General features: G+C 42.7%; 1 protein-coding gene across 2 annotated transcripts; it reads left to right on the top strand.

Moving 5' to 3' along the window:
- The first annotated feature begins 331 nt into the window (after positions 1-331).
- Positions 332-20,992, top strand: LOC119969541. 2 transcript variants are annotated; one of them, XM_038803287.1, is made up of 5 exons: positions 332-449; positions 8,672-8,814; positions 8,901-8,975; positions 14,048-14,200; positions 20,689-20,992. In XM_038803287.1, the coding sequence occupies exons 1-5, from the start codon at positions 347-349 to the stop codon at positions 20,869-20,871; spliced, it is 657 nt and encodes a 218-aa protein (XP_038659215.1). In that variant the 5' UTR covers positions 332-346; the 3' UTR covers positions 20,872-20,992. The 2 variants fall into 2 exon arrangements, with proteins under 2 accessions (XP_038659215.1, XP_038659217.1); XM_038803289.1 differs by lacking the exon at positions 332-449 and adding an exon at positions 457-702.
- The last annotated feature ends 1,392 nt before the right edge of the window (positions 20,993-22,384 follow it).

Genomic DNA, 22,384 nt, shown 5'->3' with positions numbered 1-22,384 from the left:
ACTTTAAAGTTTGAATCTTTATATACAATAATTCAAACATAATTCATTGCTCAATGCAGTATTTCTCAAAAATAATTTTTTAAAATGCAATATATTTTGACTTGAATGGTTAAATGTTCAGTCCTGTTTTCAACTCCAATGTGACATTGTTGTTTTCAGTTTTTAAAACTTTTAAAATCATTGTTGTTTTCAGTTTTTAAAACTTTTAAAATCATGAGATTGTGTTGATTAGTTAATGGGTAAAATATCAGATCAATTGACAGAAGCAGTTTCCAATGTACCCATGACTGGTGGTTTTACATTACAGATAAACAATTCAAAATGCTTGCCAAGGAATTGTTGAAGAATGTGGTGGCAAGTTTTTTTTTTATTTGACGAAAGTGAAAGTCTGGCAACCGGTCACGGAAGTTTGTTGAAGTTAATCAAGCTTGAGCTGAATGAAATCGAGGGTAAGCAGGCAATTCTGTCTCTCTGGTCATGGCACTTAGTGCGAAACAGCGATCAAGGGTGCTTCAGCATGAAGTTTACTAAAGAGAATTAATCAATGTATCAATGATCTGCATAATTGCATGTTTGGTGTGAAAGGGACATGGATATGTGGAAGTGAAACTTTTGCATCAGAGAAGCTTGACAATGATCAGTAATTACTTCTTGACCTTCGATTTACGGTATTGTGGATTATTCAGTATACCATGCTAAATGGTAAGCAAAGGAATTGAGTTTCTGTCTAATTTTACTTTTAGAAATTGAGTTTCTTCTTTGGAAGGATGTGATTTGCTTGTATATTTATTATTAATTGATAATTTAATCTGGCAGCTACCTGTATCTCTCAATCAATAACTTGCAAGTTCAGGTTTGCATTTGATGTGGGAATCAATGTAAATCAAAGTAGGTTTTGAAAACATGTCTTTCTAGTTAAAAAGCTGAACTAAAAAGGCCTATTGCCAAAGAAATTACAACACTGCAACATAAAATTAAAGGCAGATGAAGCTAATTTCTAATTGTGAGTTTCAGCTTTAGTTTATTCAAGTTTTTGTTTTATCGGATCTTTTATGCTGTCTTCAAGCACATGGGTGGAATTTCCCTCTTTAAAAGTATATCTGGATCCAAATATGCCACAGTATCTTCAGATACATAAGGAGGATGTTATCCACACCATCCTATATATTTAAAGATACAGTGGCATTTTTGGGTCCAGATATACTGCTAATTTGGTATTGCTGCAAATCTGCGTGTTTAAAATTCAGCAGTGAATGGCGAGTCTCAGTGCACATTTAACTGCATGGATATATAAATGGATATGTCTAGGTACAGATGTGCAGAACATTATCCTGGCAATCAAAATTTGATCTCAATGCAGGGAGTATAAAACTTGGTGCTAAAATTGATTTTGTTGCTACAATCTCAGAACAGTTGCTGAACAAAGTCAGTTCCGGCCAGGCATTCAACTAATGTATATGTACGTCCACCTTCACATTACAACAGGCATGTTAAAAGGACACGTTGCCACAGCAACTCAAACTCCATGTGTGATCTGTAGCACATGCAAATTATGTAATTCACCTGCTGCGCTACATTCTATTGCTATCATGTTGACCCCACTACCAAGTATGTTAATCATCATTAGTTTCCAAATAAAACTTCAAAAATATGTTTAATTGTTGCATAGTACTACTATATTTCCCAGAGGACAACCATTTAGAGAGTTTCTGTGATAACTGAAACAAAGAGTTAAGAGCTAATGTCGTGATTGCATCTTACAGGTTTAATTGCAATCCAGTTCTTAATTTTGAGGGTATATTGCCAAATAAATCATGTGATTAATGTCTTGAGTTTCTATGCACTAAGATTTGGAAGTCATTCTCATAATCTAGAATTGACTTTATTTCTTATTATTGGCTATGAACTTAAAGACATCAAATGAATATTTGATAAAGTTCCCTATGAAATTGTTAGCAAATGTATGTGGTATTGGAGGAGCCTTGTGATATGTGTTGGTAATTAATTAGGATTTGAGTGCCAAGCAATAGGATATATCGAATGTACTTTGATTAGTAGACGTGACAACTGATGTTCCCCAGGAATCTGTACCGTAGCCTCAACTTTTCATCTTTTGTATTAATGACTTGGGTGAAACAGTCGGGTTGTATATTAAAGTTTGGAGATAACTTTAAGTTAGGAAGTGCAGTTTGTTATATCAGTGGGAGCAGAAGTTTCAATGAGGCATAGACAGACTAGGTCAGTGAGGCAAACTGTAGCAGATGAAGTTAACAGACGCCGTTCAATTTGAATCCAACAGAAATAAATCAAAAGTTTCTTAATCATGTAAGAATAGGAGCTATGGAGAAGCAAAAGGATTTGGATGTCCATCTACCCAAATCATAAAAAGCACAAAGGTACAAAAAATAATCAGTAGAGCTGATGGAAAGATGGCCTTTATCTCAAAAGGGATGGAATAAAAAGTGGGGAAGGGAGAAGCTTTGGTTAGTTCCCATCTGGAGTACCGCATTCATTTTTTCATGAAGTATATGTTGACCTCATGGAAGGTGCAGCTTAGATTTATCAGAATTACACCAGGGCATAAAAAAATGAAATTATGAAGACAGGTTGCATAAATCTGACTTGTGTTATCTTGAGTCTACAATGCCGATTTAACTGAGGTGTTAAACATTATACAGGGAATCAATAGGGTAGATATAGATAAATCAATTCCTCTTCTGGGGATATCTAGAACAAGGGGAGCACAATTGTTAAATTAGAACACTTTTTCCACAGAAAGGGTAGCAAATATCTGGAACTCTCTCCCAAAAGACTGGATGCTGGGTTAATTAAAATTTCACGACCAACAATGAAAGATATTTGTTGGGTAAGTGTATCAAAGTATATGAATTAATGGTGAGTAAATGGAGTTGAGGTATAAATCAGCCATGATATGATCGAATAGCAGAATAGGCTTAAAAGGGTGAACGGCCTACTCCTGTTGCTGTGTACTAAGTCGAATAAATTGTTTAAAAGAAACATTTCACAGTGTTGGAAAACATTTTGAAGCCAATGAGGTTTGGTATCTCAGTTGTTTCATGTTGCGCCTTTTTCAATGTTCTGTGTTTATGTCGTGCACTGACTGCTGTGTAACAGTATGTACACTGAGACAAAAATGCAAGTCTGTTTTGACTACAGCTTTATAAACACAATCCAAGTTGTTCTTGCAAACACTGCCCAATAACTGAACTCTGTACAAGTAAAAATTGGGTTTATCCAAATAATTTATCAAATGGTTTATCTAGACACTGGGAAACCACAAAACTTGAGCAACAAAGTAACACAACAGAACAGTAAATTGGGATAGAGTTAGCATGATTGTGAAAAATGTTATTTCCCTGATTCAAATTTCATCTGTTGGCATTAGTTGAAAGCAAATACAATCCACAACACAGATGTCTTTCAGACTGCACAACTTATTATTTCTTAGTAAGAAACTCAGCTGGAGTCAAATATGTTTATGTGAACTTACTTAAATCACTTCTGGCGCATTAATTGTATATAGCTTTGGATAATGCATTTTCAATTTGAGAGCAAATAAAATACATTTTAAAAAGGATAGTCAAGCATGATTTGCATTGTTCAATTATTTTTGTCAGTAGTGCAACAGTAGTAACAAAAAATCAAGTATTTTAACTGTTGACTTGTGGGAATACCAATCTGTGTTTCTGCTTAATATAGCACTTGCATGCATTTGGGATACTTATAATAAACCTTTACTGGCTGCTGTGAGGCAAGGCTTTAAAAACTAGTTTTTCATGTTGATTCCCAATGGAAACCGTGGCCAAAATATTGATATGATTAAGGTCAATTTTCCAGAGGTTAACCCCTCAGGTGTCCAACCGCACTATCATTTCACAAAGCTGTACAGACAATCTGTTCAACTACAGGTGCAAAGGATTCCTATTCCATTCTCAGATCTATGTATAGATAACAGAATCTGGCATTGCCTGCTTGATGAATCCATTTCATTGATAGGACTTGATTTTAAAAACTCACCACTATTCTTAGAATTCCCCCTATACCAAAAAAGGGCCGACATTCTAAATGGTGAACAGAGATTCTCACTCCCTGACTCCGATGCAGGCTTCGGTGGGTGCTATTCAGGTCAAACTATATTTTCAAGTTATCCCCCGGTATAACCCATACCTTCACCGAAGATTTTTATCTACTTACCACTTGGTAGCATCAATGTCCTGGGTCCTGCACTGCTAAGTAAGTAAAGTAGACTTTAGGAAAAAAACACTTTTTCAGGTTAAGTTAAGTTATTTTATTATTATATTTTTTCTTTTAAAAGCTGCAAACACTTTCTTTACAGAAAGGTAAAAAGATCTTGCTTCTGGATCCTGCTGGTTGGTTGAAGGGACCTTCAGACCCACCTTGACAATCAATCTTCTTTAAAGTCTGGTCTTCTTGAGATGTATTCGCTGGTTAGCTTGGTTTTTGTGTCCTGTCGATCCATGTATTGAACTATAAGAGCTGGCTCTGCTAGCTATCTCTCAGCTGACTCTGACTCCTGTTTAAATTCTTGTCTCCCTTAGATGTATAGCTGCTTAAACTCGGCTGCTTGTCTTGTCTTTCCCATGACCGAGCTGTATATGCTTCTCTTCTCTCTCTGAGTTCTCCTCCCCTCCTGTCCTGTTGCTGGTCTGCTTCTGTTCCCTGGGTTTATATTCTCTTTCTACCAATTATTAAGTTTTTAGAGCCTTACTGTAAACTAACTTATTTCACTTTATGATTGTTAAAAAGTATCTTTGATGTAAACATTCTAATACAACTAAGTATTTATTTTGGGCATGGCCTCACCTCTCAGATCTGATTACATTGTCCTTTGTGATGTTCAAAGTTCCTTTGTTTTTAATAGAGGTGTTACTTTTAATTCTGTGATTTCGAATTGTTTAATTTTCCAAATGTCCCCAGCTCATAACTTTGCCTTTGATTTTGACTTTAAATTATGTTTCTTGTAGACAGGTCGTCTCCAATTTTCTTTTAATTGACTTGATGTTAGTAGAATTTCACACTTCGAGTTAACACCAAATTTGACTGAACATCATCCATCCTTTCCAGCTGTTTACTAAGAGAGTTAATTTCAGTGAAGGTGTGAAACCTTTGCTTTTAGCTGTATGCTAAAATTTCACTTGGTTATGACTTGAAACCTGCCTGTTTTAAACATTCGTCACTTAATTCAATTGAAACTCTCATCCATGCTTTTCCAGATACTTCCTAAAATAGTTACATTTAATGAAGGTGTGAGCCATTGTTTTAGCTTACTACAAGGATCCTGTGTGTTTGCTAAGGCTGCTTGTGAGAAATAATCTGCATTTTATAATCCTACTCTTTACAGCTGCTATTAACCTTTTGTGGGATCTTTCCCTGTATCCTCTCAAGACCAGATATTGCCAGACTTCCATATTTCAAATGTGACATTTTTCTGTATTTTCAATGTTAGACTTAAGTACCACTCTATGACAACCATTTCCACTTTCCAACTTCATGATGATAGAAAATTCCTGGGACTCTTCAGCCATTATTTCATTTTTATAATTCTGGAATAAAAGCGTTAGTGAAACACATATCCCCTTTTAAGCCCATGGTTGCTATAAAACTCAACAGAAGATGGCACATTCGTTGATCTTACCCCAACTCATTGAATTTGTGACCACATGCTATATTCGGTCCTTTACCTTGCATGTGAAGACTGACTGACACACATTCTGAGATTCGGAGCAAATATGATGTACCAACTGCTTTTAGCACAGGAAGCTATGACAGCAGTTTCCTACTCAGATCACAGCTCTGACATTGCCATCACAATAAACTTTGGAGATGTGAGCTGGGGTGACCAAATAGAACTTGAAGTAACGAACCACCTGCTCAGCCATTCAGATGCCACAGGAAGGATATTTGGCACTCGCATATTCCAAGCAATGTTTGGCTGGTCAAATAAATCAAATTGTATTCATATTATAGTAGGATGAGAGCTAATTGACGAAACCGCAAGTTATTCTAATAATCTAGCATGTCCACTGATTCATAGAGGGTAACTACTTACAGCAATATGTACCTGTTTGTCAATTGTTGCTTTAACCTAACTGCTGGAGCATAGAGAAGTTGTTTCATAGAGGGGTGTTTAACTGGAAATTACACTGATTCCTTGTTTTCTTTTTCTTTATTGGGTATTACAATGAGAAATAGTTAAGCATGTATGGAATACAACAAGTAAAGATCAAATAGTTTACTGACATGTTAGGATCCTAACACTCTTTATTTCTTTAGGTTTTAAGCATTAATGTTTACAACAGAACTTGCTTTTTTGTTTTAATAATGTACCCTTTGTTAAACAGTGTGAGGATGTATTACTTGTGACATTACTGGGCAAATGTTTAAAGCACTCATACAACATTCATTGTCTGCTATTTAATTGAGCCAATTAGATTAATGTCCTTGTTAATATGGGGAGAGGAACTAGCCCGGCTAGCTCAGTCGGTAGAACATGAGACTCTTAATCCCAGAGTGGTGGGTTTGAGCCACACATTTGATGCTTATCTGAGAATATTGAGCTGAATAAATAGGGCAGCACTGTAGCACAGTGGTTAGAACTGTTGCTTCACAGCTCCAGGGTCCTAGGTTTGATTCCCAGCTTGGGCCAATGTCTGTGCAGAGTCTGCACGTTCTCCCCGTGTCGGCGTGGGTTTCCTCCGGGTGCTCTGGTTTCCGCCCACAGTCCAAAGAAGTGCAGGTTATGTGGATTGGATTTGCTATATTACCCTTAGTATCCAAAAAGGTTAACTGGTGCTACTGTGTTAACGGGATAGGGTGTTCTTCTGAAGGGCTTGTGCAGACACGATGGGCTGAATGGCCTTCTTCTGCACAGTAAATTCTATGATACGATCATGTTAGTCTGACTAATGTCACTGGCAATATTTATTTCTTATTATAGTGTAATTTTCTTTTTATGAGATCAAGGTATTTGGAAATTCTCCCATCAGGAGACTAAGTGCCGACGCCAGAGTGAAAACTGGAGTGTTTCACTCCGGCGTCGGAGGCAGCTCCTCGCCCCCTATTCTCCCTCCCCCACGGGGCTAGGAGCGGCGCCGCGTCAATTACGCGCCGCACAATTTACGTGGCCAGCGGCACGTAAATGATGTCACCCGCACATGCGCAGGTTGGCCGGTGCCAACCTGTGCATGCGCGGTTGCCGTCCTCCCCACGGGCGCCCGGAAGACATGGAGGATTGATCTTGTGGGGCGGCAGAGGAAAAGAATGCGTCCTTTAGAGACGCCGGCCCGCCGATCGGTGGGCACCAATCGCTGGCCAGACCCCTACTGAACACCCCCCTGGTGCTCGATATTCTCCCTCCCCCCCCACAGGCCGCACCATCAGCGTTCGTGCGTTGTTCCCGCCAGCAGTGACCAGGTGTGGTTGGCGCCGGCGTGAACCCATCATATTGGGCAAGCCGCTCGGCCCATCCGGGCCGGAGAATCGCCGCTCGCCTGTGGGGCGAGCGCCGATTCTCCGAGCGGCCTATCGTGAAACGCGGCACGCCATTTTGGGGGGGGAATGGGAGAATCGCATGCGGGTGCCAGGGTGGCGTGGCGGGAATCGCCCGGCACTCCCGCGATTCTCCCACCCGGCGTGGGGGTCGGAGAATTGCGCCCTTGGTCTTTTTCGGACATGAAGGAAGTTAGGCTCTACAATCTTATTCCAACTAATGGGAAGAGGCCTTGATTAAGAAGTGTAGCAGGTACATACAGTGAATTAGCTTAGGTTATTTTAGAGAAGCAGTTCAGAGAAGGTTCACTGCACTGGTTCCTGCAATGAAGAAATTGTCTTATGAGGAAAGGTTACGCAGGTTGGGCCAATACCCATTAGAGTTTAGAAGAATGAGAGTTGCATTTATTAAAACATATCAGGTTCGGAGAAGGCTTGACAGGGTAGGTGCTAAGAGGACATTTCCACTTGTGGGGCAATCTAGAACTGAGGTGGAGGGGGGCACACTTTATGAATAAGAAGTCTCCTATTTAAGGCAGAGATTCGGAGGCGGTTTGGGGTCTGTGGGAGGGGGGGGGGTGCAGGACAGTAGATTTATGGCCACAGATAAACCATGATCTTACTGAATGGTGGAGCAGGCACAATGGGCCAAATGACCTACTATCGCTACTATTTCTTATGATCTTGTGGTTAGCATACCATCCAAATTGCAAGTGGATCCTATGAAAAAGGAATGCATTCACCTCGTTTACTGGTTTCAAATCTCATTTTACTCATTGCAAAGGTAGTGTTCAAAGATTGGATTTCAAGGTGGTTAATCTACTTTGTATGTTCTGCTCTATATTTTCAACATAAAGTTAAAAAATAACCACACAACGTCTTTGTAAGGATGCAAGCCGTTGCCAGATTTCAAATGAATTGGGTAAATATTTGAAAAGGAAAAATGTAAAAGTTTACAGGACAACAGCGGGGACATGAGAGTAGGATAAATAGCTCCAGTTGAAGCATTAACACCACCGCTGGTGTGACGCGGTAAATAGCCTCTTTCTGTGCTGTCAAGCGTGTGCATGTGCATTAGAATCCTTGATAATTATGTACTGTCTTGAAAATGACCATTTCTTGTTGTGTTACTTTCCTCTAGTTTGTCCCAGGCTTGTGACCAGTGTTGTTCTGCTGTTGCTGCTGATGCCTTCAGTCACATGCAAGTGCAAAGGGAAGAAGTGCAAGATTGGTGTCATCCTAGAGAATTATAAAGCAGTCATGTTTGATGAATTAAGAAGCTTAGTATGTACATAGTTTTTGGATTTTATGAACATTATGAAATATTAAATTAAATAACCAGATTTACACTGTCCTATCATTGATTGCAGAAAAATATCACTGGAATCTCTGAAAAGAATGAAATGCTGAAGCACCCAAAAATGTTTAGTTGTCGATCAAATAAGGTACAGTTTAACAGTTGCTTTCCATTGCATTGGCTCACTTAACAACTCCATTCATTCTTTTGAATACTGTAATCGAAACACGCAGGTGATTTATTTTAAATGCAAAGAACATTTTTTTAATTCATTGGCTGTGCGCATCACTGGCCGGGTCAGCACAGCCCATCCTAATTGCTCTTGAACTGAGTGTCCTGATTGGCCATTTCAGAGGGCATTTAAGAGTCAACCACACGGTTGTTCAGGGCGGCACGGTAGCACATGGTTAGCACTGTTGCTTCACAGCTCCAGGGTCCCAGGCTCGATTCCCGGCTTGGGTCACTGTCTAAGCGGAGTCTGTGTCTGTGTCTGCCTGGGTTTCCTCCGGGTGCTCCGGTTTCCTCCCACAGTCCAAAGATGTGCAGGTTAGGTGGATTGGCTATGCTAAATTGCCCTTAGTGTCAAAAAAGGTGAGGTGGGGTTACTGAGTAACAGGGATAGGGTGGAGGTGTGGGCTTAAGTAGAGAGCCCTTTCCAAGGGCCGGTGCAGACACGATGAGCCGAATGACCTCCTTCTGCACTGTAAATTCTCTGATTTTATGATTCTATGATTCTATTCTATGATTGTGGATCTGGAGTCACATGTAGGCCAGACCAGGTAAGGATGGCAGCAATTCCTTCCCTGATGGCCATTAGTAAACCAGATCAACCAATTAACAATGTCATGGTCATCATTTGACTCTTAATTCAATATTCTATAATTATCAAGGATTCAAACCTAGTAATGTTGGGCCTCTGGATTATTAGTCCAGTAACAATATCCTATTCCACCACCTATCCATGGGAATTTGCATTAGGATATTTAATAGATGTATATTTCTATTTCCTAAAGATTAACTTGGATTGATATGGTATTGCTTGTGTAAAATAGTGTCTCAAGTTGCTTTAAAGGGAGAAGACTGAAATGGTGGTCCAAGAGTGAAGATTTCAGAGGGCTTTAGAAGGCAGGGAGACAGTTTGTAAGGCAAAGTACTTTAAAAAAAAGAACTCCAAGGCAATGAACGAAAGATCAGTCTACAGCTGGGCCTGAAGGAGGACAAGCAATAATCTGGGCACCTAATGGCTACAGAGGATTTCCAAAATAGGTGAGGCATGGCCATGGAGAGACTTAAATACGAGGATGGGATTTAAAATAGTTTATGGGAGCTTAGGGAGACAATGGAGGTGTTGGGAGACTTAATGTGGGAGAGAATTTAGGCCATTAGGTTAGCAGAAGTTTATGAAAGGTTGCAGTGGAGAGCTTAGTGTACAAAACAATTTAGAAATTGATTACTGATTTAATGGCATGAGTGACAGTATTGGGTATAAAATGGGTGCAGTAGGGTGTAAGCGAGGGATGCTTCAGAGCTGTGACTAGACTGTCATGACAATGAAGCATGGGGTCAAGAAAACAGGTGAGGTTGTGCACCATCAGGCTCAGTCCAAGGAATTAGCCAGAAAGGTTGGTGTAGTTGGTGGTGGGAGTTTGACATTATTGACGAGCTGAATTCAATTATCTCAGTATTTGATACTGAGCTGAAGGAAGATTCAACTGATTAAGAACACAGACATGAATTCTCACCCGGGGTCAGAGCTCAGAGTCAGGAGAATTCCTGGCTCTGTAAACCCGACCCAGGAAAATTGCCCTGGTACAGCCCACTTTCTGGGTAGCGAGGGGGAACGGGTGAATTAGGAGTTGTGGTGGATGAAACTGGAAACGGTATGAAGGTAGCACAGTGGTTGTCAGGTATGGAGGTAGGCTGGGATGAAAGGCCTGACTCCGTGCTATGTCATTTTGTCTCAACTGTGGCGAAAACAATGAAATGGAAAACAGCCTTCCAGTATTCACCCCTCAGACTTTCCATGCCCCAATCATTTCAACCCCATCCAACCTATGCCTCCCAGCCATTCCCTCACGAACCTTCAAAACCTCTTTGCCAACCTATGCTCCTCCATCAACCCCCATGGCTTCTCATTCCCTCCATGTCAACCCATGCCTTTGACGGAGAGACAGAGGGAGATGGTAATGACACTGAACTGGCAAATCAGAAGTCCAAGCTAATGCTCTGGGACATGGGTTCAAATCTCACCATGGCAGATGGTAGAATTTGAATTGAATTGATACTATCTGCTGACCATGGAATTCTCATTAAATGGTGTTACAAACCCATCTAGTTCATGAATGTCCTTGAGGAAATAAAATCTGCCATCTGTTCAGGCCTACATATCTTTTGGGAATCACAACAATGTGATTGACTCTTAACTGCCCTCTGAAATGGCCCTAGCAAGCCAGTCAGTTCTATGGCAATTAGGGATGGGTAACAAATGCTGGTCTTGCCAGAGACATCACATCCATTGGCAGAGGGGATGCAGCAATAGGGTTAGGGTGACCCTGGAAAGAGTTTGGAGGCTGCCAGGGACAGAGGCAGATTGAGAGGAAAATCTACATGGTGCTTCAACATTTTGTCGGTGATATAACAAAATCAATAAAGCAAGAAACAGCCCTCACCCCTCACACGCCCCTCGCCCTCTCACACACTCCCATGCCCCATCCAAGCCAACCTATGATCCTTCATCTACCGCATGGTCCTTTTTGCCCCATGCCAACTTAGTGCCAATTCATGCTAACCATATCCCAGCCATGACCTTTTGCACTTCAACCTTCCATGCCAACTCACCCAGTATTCACCTATGGCAGGTCCATGTTGAGTTTAAATAAAGTTCTTTAAGTGTTTATTAATGAGTTCGCTATTTCAAACAAAAACATTCTCACTGATAAAAACCCATTCACTACACAAACGTCACTCCATCCCATATGTAAACAAGCATTTGTATTTATAGTCCCTCTTCAAAGAGTTCATACCCACATGGAGCTGTCAATCAAACTGTGAACTAATAGGGACCCCAGTGTGATATTGACAGGTTGTGAAATCAATCGTGCAGCACAGATCCTGTAATGACAGACGTCAGACTTATATCAACAGAGAGAAAAAGCACGCACTTTTAAAAAATATATTGCAGATATAGTTCCCCTCCTAATATATAATGGGCAAGATAGCAATATATTTAAAATGATTGATAACGCAACAGTTCTTGGCAGTTCTAATGAGCTTGATAGTTCCAATTATATATGCACTTTTTACACACATTCATGTCTAATTTTAGAGATCCCAAAGGGAACATTACATCTACAAAAGAGTATCTGGCCTGTTCCAAAGGATTCCTGGGACAATATCCAAAAAAGTACCATACCTCTCTAAGCCTGAGAGCCCAGGCATCCAATAAACTTTTGAAACAACTGAATCCTAGAGGAAATACTGATTGCTTAGCAGTTTTGGCTCTCTGATCTCTTCTGTCAATTGCATAATGTTTATATTTACACACTAAAAAGAGTTTGCAAGTGCTTGCAATTTCAGTTAATTATACTTTAAAGGGTTCGGTTTAAAACACTTATATTGGCCGGCAGCAAAAGGATTTTTTTTTCAAGAAAGTGGATGATTATGAATGACTTTTTTTTAAACACATCCTATTGTCACGATAAAGTTAATTGGTACAATACTGTGGGTGAATGTGCATGGAAATGCCATAGCCTGGCACGGGGGTATGAAAGATCATGGAGTTGGGTGTAAGGACATGTGTTGGCATGGATGGGCCTAACTGTTTCTATTATAACTGGGACATGTCACAGGGTACTGAAGGGGGCCTTTCTCACAGCCTGCCTTGGCACCCGGCAGCTCCTGTGGCTGCCTCCGACCTCTTTTCATGGTTAGCTGACCTGACTGCAATTCAAAACCCTCCCCTCCCCCCACCCACGCCCGGCTTTTGCTGACACTATTCCCCAGGTAGGCACACCGAACCAGGAAATGTCCTTACTCCTGCTACCTGCCTTGAAGATGACTACCTAGTCCTTGGATATTAAGAGCTGGATTTTCTAGGGTGCCAAGGTCCCAATCTCCCTGCACCTACCACCCCCCTCCATGCCCCGCCCCACAAACACTCACACACATGAATACAGAGGTGAGGGGAGCCTGCTCACAATCACAACATCTGCAACACTGTGAACAACATTAATTGCTTTAAGGTGAGACCTCTGCCCTATCTCAGGAGGATGTCCTGCCTTAGGGAGCTTCTGGCTAATCAGATGGCCTGTAGCTCTAGAAGTTCTAACATCCCAGCACCAGCCTACAGGCAGTCCAACCCGCCAAGGAGCCCAGGTAATCCCAGTTTCAGCGATCCTGATGAGGAAGTGAGTGGATGATGGAGGTGAAGGGGTGGGGCCAGATTCAAGAGGCGGGGGAAGAGTTAAAGGGAGGGTTAACCTTTGGAGAATGTCTTGTAAGTGACTAGAAGATCAGCAAATGGGGCTCCCTCCACCTTCACTTGCACCAGTACACAACCTAAGCTGCCAGGCTTGCCAGATGACATGAACCTCCTCCTACCAGAGGTAAAATACTGTTAGGGCTGGGATGAGGCCTTTAAGTGGTCTTTAATTGGCCATCTAAGGCCACAATTGGCCCAAGGACAGGTGGGTTCTGATCTCTGAATGGCCTGTTTTCCAATCTCTGATCCTGGTGGGGGTCGATGTCCAAATCCGAGGGCAACTGACCCCCAATTTTGGAGGTGGAAAGGCAGCGGAGATTACATCGGAGGCTATTGCCTCCTTTAAGCCAAAAGACATCTCATGTCGCAGATGTCTGATTTCCCAGTGTTCAATCTGGAAGACAAGTTAAACATGATTAGGCCTTGTCCCTCATTACAAATTGTAAATAGCCAGCCCATCTCCTGGGAGTGGGTTGGCTGCCCAGCACCTGCTCCTGCCTCGGTTCAACCCACAAGCAGATGGGTTGGGAGGTGGGGTTTGAGATGTTTTTAAATTTTGACATCTCACCTGACTCTACCCTTTTTCTGCATCGAGACAAGTAGGACTGTAACTGAGAGATTTGGGGTTGATGGAGTTGGACCAGTAGGGAGAGGTGTTAGAGGACAGTGAAATGTTTCATAGTGTCATAGCTATTAAAATAAATTTTAAACTAAGAATATTTTCTACTTTTGTGTTTTAGGAGCAAAAGATACTTCAGTCAATTTATTGTATGACTTTATTCCTAAAAGGTCAAGTCAACTGCACTGCGACTACTGACATAGATTCAGCCTTGTGTAAAATAAGTAACCAAATGGAATCTGTAATAAAATGTCATTGTAACAAAGTGCACCAGGTTGGTAACAACTCTCTATCTATCATCATATCTTAAAAGTTTTGTGAATACGCACATTTCTTTTGATTAGCACATTTATTCCTTATGACGCTTTCCTGTCCTGTCTCTTCCCATCATGTCCGCCAATCACACCTGACTTCTCTCTATCTAAATTTATCATGTGCACTTAGCTTTGAGTTTCCCCAGCTCTTGGCTCTAAGATAGCTGGAATTGTGCTCCAGGAACCCATCTAAGGCACACTAAAAATTACAAGTAGCAACTCACCACCCCTCCTTGAGCAGCATCTTCCAAACTCATGACCTCTATCATCTAGAATGACAAGGGCAGTGGATGCATGGGAATGACACCACTTCCAGCCCACTCACCATCCTGGCTTGGAAATTATGGGCGGGATTCTCCGACCCCCCTCCCGCCCCTGCCGTCTGCCGAATTCTCCAGCACCGGAGATTCGGCGGGGGCGGGAATCGTGCCGCGCCGGTCGGCGGCCGTTCACAGCGGCCCCCCTGCCGGTTCTCCGACCCGCGATGGGCCGAAGTCCTGCTGATTTTTTGCCAGTCCCGCCGATGTAGATTAGACTAGGTCCCTTACCGGCGGGATCTGGCAGCGCGGGCGGGCTATGGGGTCCTGCGGGGTGTGTGGGGCAATCTGGCCCACGATTGGGGCCCACTGATCCGTGGGCGGGCCTGTGCCATGGGGGCACTCTTTTCCTACGTGTCGGCCGTGTCAGCCTCCGGGATGGCCAATACGTAGGTGACCCCCCCCCCCCCCCCCGCGCATGGACAGGGATGACGTCAGCAGCCGCTCCCGCTCCCGCGCATGCGCGGACTCACGCCGGCCGGCGGAGCGCCTTCGGCCCCGGCTGGTGTGGTGCCAAAGGTCTTCCACGCCAGCCGGCGGGGCGCAAATCACTCCGGCACCGGCCAAGCCCCTGAAGGTGCGGGACCCCCTGCCCCGCCAAGTATGGGAGAATCCCACCCAAGATTGCTGTTCTGCCATTGTCACGAGGTCAAAATCCTGGCGCTCCCTTTCTAACAGCACTATAAATTTGCCTGCACAAGTTGGACTGCAGTGGTATAAAAAGGTGGCCCACCACCTTCTCAAGGACAATTAGGGATAAGCGATGAATGCTGTCCATGTCACATTCCAGGAAAGAATAAAATAAAGTTTTGTGATTTGTAGATTTTCATTCAGGCCTATGTTTGGGCATCGTTTAGTATATATATATTTATTGAAGACAAGCTGCAGCTCACTAAACAGAGCTCTTCAATTTCCAGCCTCACCAACTACAGCCCTCAAGTAAATCCCAGGAGGTAGATTGGTTGGCTTCCAGCGAGAGAAGCTGATCACAATGACTAGAGTCAGGGAAGCACATCTGCACTTCCTAGCTCCAAAGCAAGTTTTTTTTAAACAAAACAAAAGGAAAGTTTTATACCTTTCATTAGTGGATGTGAGACCACTGATGAATTTTGAGCGGGAAGGCTCTATATCTGTTCCCAAAGGCAATTTTGGCAAGGGGCCCTTTGGCAGGCATTTATTTGCACAACTATTGCCCCTTCCACCCACACCACCCCCAACCCCATAACTCAATTTACAGAAATTAGAGGTCTATAGCCTATTTTAGGCAGCGGCCTCGGACAACTAAAAAAGGTCCTGACAGATTTGACACATTCACACTCCATGATAGCATACAATCTGCTTTTATTGCTCCTGTGCAAATATGAGTAGGCCTGTGCCAGAATACTAAAGCTAAGTTGATAAGTTTAGTACTTGTCTTTGATACTGCATATATTGAAGACAAGTTGTTCTTAGATGTTGCCGCAGTGAACTGATTGGCTGATCTGTACTATTAGATCTATTTGTCATTGCACTTCTAGGTTGGATAGGCAGGTCCATTCTACCTTCCCCAGCCTCAGCATCCCCCCCTCTTTACATGCAGTCAATTTATTCCATGTCCTCTTTAATCCTGCCATGATTAGTTCCCAATCAGCATAAGCATTCTAAATTTAGTTGTTAGTAATGATGGGAATACAGCCCAAAAACTGGCCACAGTTCAGCAGCTTTTGACACTGACGAACATTGCTCCCATTTTCTGACATATAAAAAAGTACAGCACACACCAATCTGTCTAATGTTGCACCCACTGCTCGCAGGCTCACATGACCCCCAACAAAATGTAAGATTTTGTCAATTTTCTTTCCATTTTGATTAAAATAACTTCCCCCTAGAGCTATGTAGAGCAGCTGCACTTCCCCCATTTCCACTGTTACCGTGATTTACTCCTCGCGATGGAATCCACACCAACCCTCCTCCTGTGATTTACCTGACGGCTGCGGTTGATGAGGCTGAAGTCTGGAAATTGTGTTTTTGCTGCTGAACGAGTTGTGCAGCTTGTCCTGAATACATGGATAAGGCCCAAAAATAGGCCTGGATGAAAACCTACCCTTGTGTTTGTTTTACTGGAGGACTGATTGCTGTGGAAATACAGATTGCAGTATTGTGTGTCTTAGGTGTTTGAATAAGCATTTTGTTTGCAAAGAGATAACCCTACAAGTTTTATTTTGCTTGGCTTTGATCATTTTGATCGAGAAATGCCAATGCCAAGGTGAAATGAGTCTATTATTCACCATTACTCTTTTTTTTTCTTTTTATAAATTTAGATTACCCAATTATTTTTTCCAATTAAGGGGCAATTTAGCGTGGCCAATCCACCTACTCTGCACATTTTTGGGTTGTGGGGGTGAAACCCACGCAGACACGGGGAGAATGTGCAAACTCCACACGGACAGTGACCCAGAGCCGGGATCGAACCTGGGACCTCAGCGCCATGAGGCGGTTGTGCTAACCACTAGGCCACCGTGCTGCCCCATTCACCATTACTCTTAACCATACTGTGTTGAGCCACAAATTCACCAAAATATGTCCTGATATCAGGGCTTTTCTCAGTGGACAAACTAAGATGCATGACTTTCCTCATCTATCTCAATGAATTAAAAACATGTAATTGAAGGAGCTTAGAAGAATAAGAGGCAACTTGATAGAAAAGTATAAGATCATGAGGGGTCTTGACTGGGTCAATTTGCAGAGTTTCCTCTTGTGGGAGAATCTAGTACTAGGGACCACTGTTTAAAAATAAGAGGTTGCCCGTTTAGGACAGATATGAGGAGAATTTTGTTCTCTCTCAGATGGTTATGAGTCAATGGAACTCTTTCTAAAAATGTGGTGGAAGCAGAATCTTTGAATACTTTTAAAGCAGAAGTAGACAGATTCTTGATGAGTCAGAGTGTGATAGGCTATTGGGGGGTCAGCAGGAATGTGTACTTGAGGTTATAATTAGAAGAGCCATGATCTTGTTGAATGGCAGTGCAGGCTCAAACGTCCATACGGCCTACTCCTGCTCCTAATTTGTACATTTGTATGTAATATTCTACGGGATGTGAGGATAGGCCAGCATTTATTGTCCATCCCAAGTTTTCCTTAAGAAGGTGGCGATGAGCTGCCTTCTTGAACCATTGCAGCCCCTGAGATGTAGGTATATCCACAATGTTAGCAAGCGAATTCCAGGATTTTGACCCAGCGACAGTGAAAGAACGACGATATATTTCCACGTCAGGACGGTGAATGACTTGGAGGGAGGCACTGCTGCCTCACAGCGCCAAGGACCAGGTTCAATTCCGATCTTGGGTGACTGTGGAGTTTGCACGTTCTGCCCGTGTCTGCATGGGTTTCCTCTGGATGCTTCAGTTTCCTCCCACAGTCCCCAGATGAAAATGAAAATCGCTTATTGTCATGAGTAGGCTTCAATGAAGTTACTGTGAAAAGCCCCTAGTCGCCAAATTCTGGCACCCGTTCGGGGAGGCTGGTACGGGAATTGAACCGTGCTGTTGGCCTGCCTTGGTCTGCTTTCAAAACCAGTGATTTAGCCCAGTGTGCTAAACCAGCCCATTGTGTAGGTTAGGTGGATTTGCCGTGCTAAAATTGCCCCTTAGTGTCCAAAGTTGTGTAGGTTAGTTTAAAGGGTTATTGAGATAGGGCGGTGGAGTGGGCTTGAGTGGAATATTCTTTCAGGGGGTCGGTGCAGAATCAGTGGGCCAAATGGCCTCCTTCAGCACTGTATTATTTGCATTCTATGATCTGCTGCTCTTGTCCTTCTAGATGGTAGTGGTTGTAGGTTTGGAAGATGCTGCCTAAGGAACATTGGTGAGTTCCTGCAGTGCATCTTGTAGATAGTACACATGGCTGCCACATTTTGTTGGTCGTGGAGAGATTAAATATTTGTGGAAAGGGTAGCAATCAAGCGGGTTGCTTTGTTTTGAATGATGTCGAGCTTCTTGAGTGTTGGAGTTGCACTCATCCAGGGAAGTGGAGAGTATTCCATTACATTCCCGACTTGTGCCTTGTAGATAGTGGATAGGCTTTGGGGGGGTCAGGTAGGTGAATTACTCACCACAGGATTCCTAGCCTTTGACCTGCTCTGGTAGCCACAATATTGAGATGGCTAGTCCAGTTCAATTTCTGGTCAATGGTAACCCCCAGGATATTGATAGTGGGGGATTCAGCGATGGTAATGCTATTGAATGTCATGGGGCGATGGTTAGATTCTCTATGTTGGTGACAGTCATTGTCTGCCACTTGTATAGCATGAATGTAATTTGCCACTCATCAGCCCAAGCCTGGATGTTGTCCAGGTCTTGCTGCATTTGAACAAGGACTGCTTCATTATCTGAGGAGTCGCAAATGGTGATGAACATTGTGCAATCATCAGCGTACACCCCCAATTCTGACCTTATGATGCAAGGGAGGTAATTGATGAAGCAGCTGAAGATGGTTGGGCTGAGGACATTACTCTGAGGAGCTCCTGCAGAGATGGCCTGGAGTTGAGATGATTGACCTCCAGCCACCACAACCATCTTCCTTTGAGCCAGGTATGACTCCAACCATTGGAGAGTTTTCCCCCTGACTCAAGGGGCTCAATTTAACCGGAGAGAATCTCTGGTTTTGGGCACATTTAGCATGGTTCTTCTTGGTGGCTGCAGCGCCGTGAAACATCCCGCTGTTCAGCGGCACTTTGCCGTTTATTTTGGCCTTGGGGAGTTTCTCTCCACCTAGGTCGCACTTAGAATCATTTTCTGTTGGTGAGCCCAGCAGGAAAGGCTCCTCACAGATTGGGGCACCCTTTTGTCTTGTTCCCCCGATCTTCCATCCCCTTTCAGACTCCCCCTTTCAACCCCCTCCCAACAATGACGAGGCCCCGGGAACACCCTCTTGTCCCTTTGCCACCTGGTAATCCCCCCCCCCCCCCCCTCCCAAGGCCCAATCCCTGGCAATGCCAACCTGGCACCTGGGCACTCTGGCACTGCCATCTCAGCACACTGCAGTGCTCTTGCCAGTCTGGCAGGGTCACTCGGGCACTCTGGGCAGACTGGTAGCACCAAGGTGCTGGAGTGCAAGAGGAAGTTCTGGAGTGCCACCCTGCCATGTCCCTGACCACTCGGTGGACTCTAATGGTCTGGTAGACCCCCCCAGATGCCATTACCACTGGTTAACAGTTGTGGAAAACAATATTAAATGGTACCCTGACGATGTCTCCCAGGCATGGCCTTTAGGTCCCAGAGTGCCAAGGGAATCTTGCGAATACATATTTAAATGAGCCTAATGGTTCATTTAAATATGCTGATCTGGATCATGCCCAATGATGTCTCGCGAGACTCCATTAAATCTGGTGAGGCGTTTTGAGTCGATGCAAATCTCGCAAGAGGCTTCTCGCGAGAGTCAATGGCCTTGTACTGACACCAAGTCAGGTGTGACGAGGCCATTAAATTGCGCCCCTATTTTCCCATTGACTCCAGCTTTTCTAGGGCTCCTCGATGGCATACTCGGTCAAATGCAGTCACTCTTACCTCACCTTTGGCATTCAGCTTTTTGTCCATGTTTGAACCTAGCTTGTAATGAGATCAGGAGCTGAGTAAGCCTGGCGGAACTCAAACTGAGATTCCATAAGCAGGCAATTACTAAGTATGTGCTGCTTGATAGCACTGTTGATGACCCCTTCCGTAACTTTGCTGATGATCAAGAGTAGACTGATAGGGCGGTAATTGTGTACAGGACCTACCTTGGCAATTTTCCACATTGCCCGGTAGCCAGTGTTGTAGCTGTACTGGAACAGCTTGGCTCTGGGCACGGTAAGTTCTAGGGCACAAGTCTTCAGGACTATTGGCGGAATATCATCAGGGCCCATAGCTTTTGCAGTATCCAGTGCCTTCAGCCATTTCTTGATATCATGTGGAGTGAATCGAATTGGCTGAAGACTGGCATCCGTGATGCTGATGGATCATCCACTCGGCACTTCGGGTTTAACTTCTGGCAACTCCTACACTGTAGATTCAAAGTTTATATGACTTTACAGTATTTTTCATCTCGCATCAAAAATGTAATTCCTGCTTTACCCATAAAGATACTGAATAACTTGTTATCTTCCTTTTATCTTATAGCAGTTGAATAGAAGCACAAGGTGTAGCACTCATCAATCTAGCCACAAGAAACGGGGCAAGAAACACAGAAAAGTAAAAGCAAGGAAAGGAAACAAAGAGCAACTGAGAATAATCTCAAACTTGTATTTGTGTTGGGAAAAATTATTTGTTGGACCCTGTCAGAGCTGTGCCAGGACTGGATGAAAATAAATCAAACAGTTTTTCCTTTGGCTTGAACATGACTAACATTTAACAGTGTTGCTTTCCTATCCATTCGGGATCTTCCTATTTTCAGTCCACATATTAAATCAATTATAAAATGTAATATTTTCTGGTGTGAGATATTGTACAAAGGTTCGTGTCTGTCAGCGTATTTTCTGTAACTCGTGCAGTGATTAGATGCCGGGCAAGGGGACAATCTAGAGACTCAATGGTCCAGAATTTGCAGGATTGAGAATCTGACAGCTTTGCCCTAATGTTCAACTTTTGCTCTCACTCTTCAGCTCAAAAACTGCCATATGTGCCAGTTGATAGTGGCACATGCCACATGGCCATGGTGAATGATGGGGCCAACAGTGTATTTCCTTAACCAATGATATTTAAGGATTAAAGGGGGAAAAAAGGGAATGACAGAGGAGGAAACATGGCAAATTAAAGTCAAATCAGGCACAGAAAGAAAAAGAGTGGGCAAGAAAGATTAGTTTGAGAGAAAGAAAAAGGACACAACATCAAAATAAAATAATTTAAAATAGATTGGTTTGAAAAAAAAATCTAATAATTTACAACCTGCAGAAATGATAATCCACAATTTCAATTGTTCCCTTATTGGCTGGTGAGATTAAATGGCATTGCAGGAATATAAAGCTCTACTATAAAGTCTCCTTATGCTGTTAAGTACCAGATGCAACTTCTTGAGCTGTGTTTAATTAATAATTCATGTGAAAATACAGCAACTTCTTGAAACTCACTTAAAGGTTGATTTTGAGATTGCATTTTGTGAGGCTGACGACGGAACAGTGCATGGACAATTTACATACTACTGACTTGCCATTATTTTTCCAGCAAATTTTGGTCTAACATATGATTCTACAGCAAGAGATCTCATTGCTGATGATTTAATATTTAGCATTGTTATATCTATGAAGTATAATGCCTTCCTCAAGGCTAACATAAATGCAACATCTTGAAAGTTCCATTCAGGACATGAGTCTGCTTCATTTAAAATGACTATATGGCAATCTGGAATAGCAAATATTACTATTGTTTAAAAAATGTCACTTAATGGTAACATTGTACTTTAGGCAGCTGATCATTTGACTTCCAGTCAGAAGGCCACATACTCTTGATACTTAACCTCACTGTCTCATTTTAATGGACAAAAGCAGTTCTCAACTAAGGTGCTAAATGAAACAGTTAATGGTAGCTTCTTTTATGTGAGTTTCCCAAATTTCAGATTCTTCATTGTAATTGATAGTAATCACATGAGTTGCAAGGTTATAAAGTATGTTATAGATTTTTAAAAAAGTTTTATCTCTTAAAACTAGTTCGCTGAGACCAGCAACATATGTGACGGTAACAGTATTTAAATAGCACCATGTATTTCAATGCACTTCCAACCTGATGGGCTGAATCTCGAAGCCTCATGTGCCTCGCCTGACAGAAGGAGAGTCAGAAAGAGACCCGGGCTGCCTCTTTTTGGGAAGGCCTGCTGAACCAC

This window comes from Scyliorhinus canicula, chromosome 7 (assembly GCF_902713615.1).
Source record: "Scyliorhinus canicula chromosome 7, sScyCan1.1, whole genome shotgun sequence".
NCBI classification, from domain to species: Eukaryota; Metazoa; Chordata; class Chondrichthyes; order Carcharhiniformes; family Scyliorhinidae; genus Scyliorhinus; species Scyliorhinus canicula.
Note: the sequence above shows the minus strand (reverse complement) of the source record. Positions and strands in the feature narration are given on the sequence as shown.